Here is a 6,092-nt window from a genome sequence, read left to right as displayed (position 1 = left end):
CAGGGTCCCTGGGCCCCCGCCGTGGGGCCCGCCTCCCCCCACCCTTCCCGCCTCCCCCCGCCTTTCTCCCGCGTTGGTTCGCGCCGTGTAACGCCAAGCAACAACCTTTGTGCGACCGTCCGGGTGTAGCGGAGTTCGCCGGTGCACGCCGCAGGTGGGTCGCCTGTCCGCGCCCCGCCCATGCTGCGGTCCCCAGCCATGGCCCTCGCCATCCGAGTCGTTTATTGGTAAGCACGACGGCCAGAGGCCCCCTCCGCGACCCCCTGTCGGACCCCATCCTCCACCCGACGGTCCTGGGGGCTGGACCTACGGGGATCCTTTCCCGAGAAAAGGGGTTCTCTGCGGGTGGGGTGGGCGTGAGCGGAAGGGCGAGAAGGAAGGGCGTTGACCCCCCCCCCAGGGCGTGGCATTCAGGACAGCTCAGGTTCTCGAAGGTGGAACTGGGACACGCGGGTGGTCATTTTAGACATCCGGGGACCCCGGGGGGGCGCGGGGGGGGTCAGCTTTGTAATGGGAGAGGGGCCTCCGTCATCGCTAAGGTTGGCCCTCCCCCAACGCCGTCAACCGCCCTGGGGTGGGGACCGCGAGAGTCCGGAAGGTTCGAGAATGTTCCAGCGTGGGTTTGAAAGGCATGAATACTGTGGATGCCCGTCGTTAGGAGCCCTCCATCTTTTCGGTTTCTCCACCTGCAGAGGGGAGAGAGTGATCTCAGTAGTTAGCCGCGGATGGAGTGCCGGTATTGGGCGCTAAACATGTTGGATCCAGCTTCCCCCCTGCAGGGAAAAAGTCCCGAGTGGACCGGGGATTTTCTGTCTTGTTGACTGAGTTATGCCCCCTCCCCCCCCCCCCAGGGCTGGCATCTAGTGCTGTGCGGGCTTGCATAGACACGCCTGCACGTAGGCGCTTAATAAATGCCTGTTCAGTGCGTGTCTCCTCCCAGAAAGGAGAATTTTAGCTCCGTTTTGGTTATAGGTTGTGGGAGAGGGTGGGGTCAGGTCAGAAGCCCGAGTCTGAAATGGCCAGGGGGCAGTCGCTGATTTTGAAAGACTCAGATCGGTCTCAGCGGTGGAAATGTTCCTGCGGCCTCAGCAAAGCAGACGGTGGGGTGACATTTGGAGGCCCCCGGGAGGCGCGTGTTGCAGACTCCAGTCCAGAAATAGCATGTCGTGGGGGTTGGGCAAGCGTTTGGAACCCGTCCTCAGGACTGGTAGGACCTTGGGGATCCAGGAGTAAAGGTTCATCCCCTAGACCTTCCCACTGGCTGTGGGTGGGGGTGGTGATTCCGCGGTTCTTACCCTAACGCGGTTCTCTGTTTCCCTCCCTCCTGCCTGTGTCTCATACTTGTGGTCTCTCTCTGTCACCCCCCTTTTCTGCGCCCCGTGTCTTTTGTCTCTCCTCCTCTGTCGGTTTTCCTTGTGTGTGGGTGTCCCCCGTCCCCTGTGCCTGTGCGGCTTTCAACATTCTGTGTATCTTTTCTCTCCTCTCTGTCTCCTCTTTGGTTTTGTCGTTTGTCCCTCTTGATGTCTTCCTGGGCCCCCTTCCCGGTTCCCCTCTTGCCTCCCCGCTGCCTGCCTCTTCCCTCCTCCGCCCCCGGATCCCCACCGTTTCCCCCTCTCCCCTGGGACCCACTCTCTCGGACCTCCCACCAGTGGTGCTTGAGGCTACAAGTCCAAGGTAAGCAGAGTGGCCAGCCCCCAGACGTGTCCCTGGGAGATGAGGGAGGACGGCAAGCGGCACGGCCCCTGTTGACCCCCGATGTGACCTCCCCCGCCCTTTTCAGTATCTTCAGCTCAAGAAGAAGTTAGAAGATGAGTTCCCCGGATGCCTGGACATCGTGAGTCTGGGGGATGGGGGAGAGAATCAAAGACGGTCTCCTTGTGTGTCCCCTCAGCCCTGAGTGGCCGCCGGGTGGTTCGGGTCGGCCCTACTCTTCACCCATATTCTCCCATTTCCTGGGGGCGCAGGTGTCCCCAAGAGGGCATCTCAGCCCCCGCAACATCTCTCTCTTCCCAGTGCGGCGAGGGGACTCCCCAGGCCACCGGCTTCTTTGAAGTGATGGTAGGGGGGAAGTTGGTTCACTCCAAGAAGGTATGTCTGTCCGTCCGTCCGTCCTACCTTGTGTTCAGCCTGGCTGAGAGTTGGGATCCCGGTCCTAGCTTACTCCTTCCCTCTTCTTCACACCCCCAGAGAGGCGATGGTTACGTGGACACAGAGAGCAAGTTTCTGAAGCTGGTGGCCGCCATCAAAGCCGCCTTGGCTCAGGGCTAATGGGCCCCGAAGGCAGAGGTGAGGGGGGCCCAGCCACTGGGCACTGTGATTGACTCCCCGTTCCTGGAATTGACAGCTAGTTTGGAACCCAAGGCCAAGTTTCCAACCCAATGTATTCCAGAACGAGTAGCGGTTTCTATCTTGTGCTCTGGATCACGGAGCTGCTTTTCAGCACCTTCCGAGCCTGGTTTCCCATTTCCCGGCCAACGTGTTCCAGATGAGCCCCAAATCCGGCCTGTTCTAGAACTGGGCAGACCAGAACCAAGGTCTAGCTCCTGACTCTCGACAGTCTGGAAGGACTTGGTACCGTTCCCTAATCTCAAGAGTCAGTCTTTCCTCTGGTGTTCTGGAACTAACTTCCATCCCAGCGTCCTGTGAACCCAAGTTCCTGTCCCCAGGGTGCTTTGCTCCAGAAAACTGGTTCTCAGGTGCTTTAAACTCAAGTTCTGTTTCTTTTCCTTTTTTTTTTTTTTTGAAATTTATTTATGTATTAAAAAAAATTTTTTTTAACGTTTATTTATTTTTGAGAGAGACAGAGCGTGAGCAGGGGAGGGGCAGAGAGAGAGGGAGACATAGAATCCGAAACAGGCTCCGGGCCCTGAGCCGTCAGCACAGAGCCCGACGCGGGGCTCGAACTCACGAACCGTGAGATCATGAGCTGAGCTGAAACCCAGAGTCGGACGCTTAACTGAGCCCTGCAAGTTCCGTTTCCTTAACGTCCTTTACTGGAGCAGAGGGAGGTCACATTGCAGTGTGAACTTGAACACGGCAGAACAGATTGAACGGGTGTGGTATAAACGTACTAGCGTCCTGCCTGACGTGCAGGGGTCTGAAGCGAGCAGTGTGTCCCCCTCCACCCCCCCCACCCCCCGCCAGGGAAAAAAGAGAAAATCAAGAACTGTGGAATTCTAAAGCTGCACGAGCTGAACACTTTCGTGCAGTGGGGCTGGGGATTCGAATTCTGAAAAGGCCGACACAGAGCACCTCTCCTGCACAAACGTAACCATTTGCTGCTCCCGAACCGTCGGCAGCTCAGGCGGTTACTGAAATCAGCACGAGGTTTCCTTGGGTCCCAGAGAGGCCGTCCACCGACGGGTGGTTTCGTCCAACGCGAGCGAAAGTGGGGTTTACGCAAGAGAAAGGAGGGCGCCGTGGTTCTCGTTTGCACGTCTTGCGGGTGCGGCTTCCAGGGTCTCCCAAGACCAAGCTCGGGATGTGTGAGTCGCTAGAAGGACCCGCAGAACTCAGCAAGGTCACGCCTGCGGTTACGGTTCATTATAGCAAAAGGCAGCGAAGGGAGAAGCAGGGCCGGGTCCTGGCGGTCCCGCGTCACCGAGGAGTATTGCGACAGGGAAGCCGTGGCCGAACTTGGCCCCCGGCCCGTCCAGAAGTCAGGAGCTGCTACCGCCTGGCCCAAGGCCCCACCATGAATCACATTGTTAGCATAGACCAGTCCCTGTGGCCCAAGGCCCCAGGCGGGACATTCATTCATTCCCAGTGCTGAGAGGTCACCCTCAGGAGCTGGGGCCCCACCTGAGGCCTGGCACAGCCGGTTGGTGACCGTGAAGAGGTCTTTTCTGGGGCTCGTAGCTGGAGTGGGTGGGCGCGGGTGTCCCAGAAGCCCGTTTCTGTCGGTGGCTTCTCTGGAAACCGAGTTTCCCCGTGGGGTGCACGTGATAGGTGTTCAGTCACATCTCCTAGTGGCCGCCTCTAGCACTCCCTCCCCCCCCACCCCCAGCCTCATTTCTCTCACGAGAGACTCGACTGAGAACCAAGTCTTGGCCCACCTTGCCTGTAGGGTTACAATTTTTCCGTCACGGGCATCCCCTGGTCCTTGTGCCTCAGTTTCTCCGAGAGCACACGAGCAGGGGAGGGGCGGAGCGAGAGAGGGCGAGGGAGAGTCCCAGGCAGGCTCTGTGATGGCCAGCGCAGAGCCCAGTGTGGGGCTCGAACCCAAGAACCGTGAGAGCATGGCCTGAGCTGAAATCAAGTCGGATGTTCAACCGACCGAGCCCCCCCCCCCCCCCGGGTGCCCCCTTTCCCCATCGCTTCTCTCTTTCCCCTTAATCGTGGGCCCTCACTCCCCCAACCCGGCCTTGTTCCCTGCAATCTGACCCCTCCCCTCTTCTCTTCTCTGCACAGTCCAGTGACCTTGGCCCAGCCCCTCGTGGCCGACGCTTCATGACGGGAAGGACTGAAATGTCTGGTGGACGCCTGGTCTTTCCCTGATGTCCCTGCGGCCGCTGCGTGGGGGCAGAGACTGACGCCTCTGGTCCTTGCCTCTGTGTGTGTGTGTGTGTGTGTGTGTGTGTGTGTGTCCAGGCATGTAGCTCTGCACCCTGCCTGCCTTGTTCCCATCTCTCCCCACTTGCCCCCAAATCCCCCAGCACCCCCCCTGGTTACTCCTGCTCCTGGCTTCCTTCTTGGGGTGGCGGAGAAAGGGATCTGGATGAGTGGGTTGTAGATTTCAGCAGTGTGGGTAACGGTTTACCGTTCAGTAAACATTGGATGAGTTTAACAAAACGTGTCTTGCGTGTGTCCATTTTACCCCTGGAACCTCCTCCCCAGCCTCGTGCCACCTCCCCCCACCCCACCCCCCCCCATCTCTGGCCCAGGAAACGGGCCTTGGTGATTACGAAGCCCTTCATAGTGGCTCCGAGGTCGTGCCGATGAGGGATCAGGCAGCGAGCCGCAGCGATGTCCATTTAAACGAGACCCGGGCTCCCAGATTGGTCCCAGTACATCCTGCCGTGGCCCCAGATTCGTAGAGGCTTGCACGAGTCTGCTAGGGTGGCCATCAAAAAGACCAGACTGGTTCCAACAACAGAAACCGGGAGTCTGAGGTCAAGGTGAGGACGGGTTTTGTTTTGGTTTTGTTTTTTTTTTTTTAACTTAAAAAAAATGTTTATTTTTGAAGGAGAGACAGAGCGTGAGCAAGGGAGGGGCAGAGAGAGGGGGAGACGCAGAATCCGAAACGGGCTCCAGGCTCTGAGCTATCAGCACAGAGCTCGATGTGGGGCTGGAACCCGTGAACCGCGAGATGGGTGACCTGAGCCGAAGTCGGATGCTTAACCGACTGTGCCACCGGGGGGCGCCCCAAAGGCCATTTATACCTTAAATGCATCCATGCTCCCTGGAAAGGTTGACTCAAATCACCAAAACATACGATCAAAACTGCGTTTGTGTAAAACCCACCAGGTTCTTTATAAAAGGGCCCCCCCGAACAGAAAGGTGTTACTATTTTCCTTCTAACAGCTCTTTATCCTTACGGGGCTAACAGATCGGGCGCTCGGACGATCCGGCTAGGACAACTCTGGAAAATGTTGGATCAGATGGGCTGTGCCTAATCGTGCTCCGGTCCTCTCTCTGATCACTTGAGCCAGGCCATCGGGTGGCCCCGGGTGAGGCGAGGAAATCCGCTGGGTGCCACATAGAAGCATCTAGACGGAAAAGTCCCAGTCTCTGAGGCTGCGAAGTTGGAGACATCTACAAAACCTCTCTGGAGGAGGCTGGTCAGTGGGTGAAGACACGAGGGAGAGAGCCTGAGACACAAAAGATCACAGCCTCAGAAATGTTCACTTTTCTTCTTTTAAACAGCTTTACTGAGATACAATTCACATCCCATACAACGCACCCATTTCAAGTGTATAAATTGAAGGCTTTATATAATAATATAATTCACAGATGGAAGCAACAATCATCACAGTCAACTCTATTTATTTGTTTGTTTATTTATTTATTTATTTATTTATTAAATAGTTTTAGGGGTGCCTGGCGGGCTCAGTCAGTTGAGTGTCCAACTTTGGCTCAGGACACGATCTCAG

At 57.2% G+C, this 6,092-nt stretch overlaps 1 protein-coding gene across 2 annotated transcripts; it reads left to right on the top strand.

Annotated features, from left to right (window-relative positions):
* SELENOW (selenoprotein W) lies at positions 1-4,791 on the top strand. 2 transcript variants are annotated; one of them, XM_047077736.1, is made up of 6 exons: positions 1-227; positions 1,650-1,674; positions 1,781-1,834; positions 2,014-2,088; positions 2,188-2,286; positions 2,390-2,779. In XM_047077736.1, the coding sequence occupies exons 1-5, from the start codon at positions 181-183 to the stop codon at positions 2,266-2,268; spliced, it is 282 nt and encodes a 93-aa protein (XP_046933692.1). In that variant the 5' UTR covers positions 1-180; the 3' UTR covers positions 2,269-2,286; positions 2,390-2,779. The 2 variants fall into 2 exon arrangements, with proteins under 2 accessions (XP_046933692.1, XP_046933691.1); XM_047077735.1 differs by lacking the exon at positions 2,390-2,779 and adding an exon at positions 4,411-4,791 and having other exon boundaries at positions 15-227.
* Positions 4,792-6,092: the final 1,301 nt, after the last annotated feature.

The sequence above is a fragment of the Lynx rufus genome, unplaced genomic scaffold (genome assembly GCF_022079265.1).
Source record: "Lynx rufus isolate CCGP_SWC_20201006 ecotype Redwood Valley unplaced genomic scaffold, mLynRuf1.p SCAF_16, whole genome shotgun sequence".
Classification (NCBI taxonomy): domain Eukaryota; kingdom Metazoa; phylum Chordata; class Mammalia; order Carnivora; family Felidae; genus Lynx; species Lynx rufus.
Note: the sequence above shows the minus strand (reverse complement) of the source record. Positions and strands in the feature narration are given on the sequence as shown.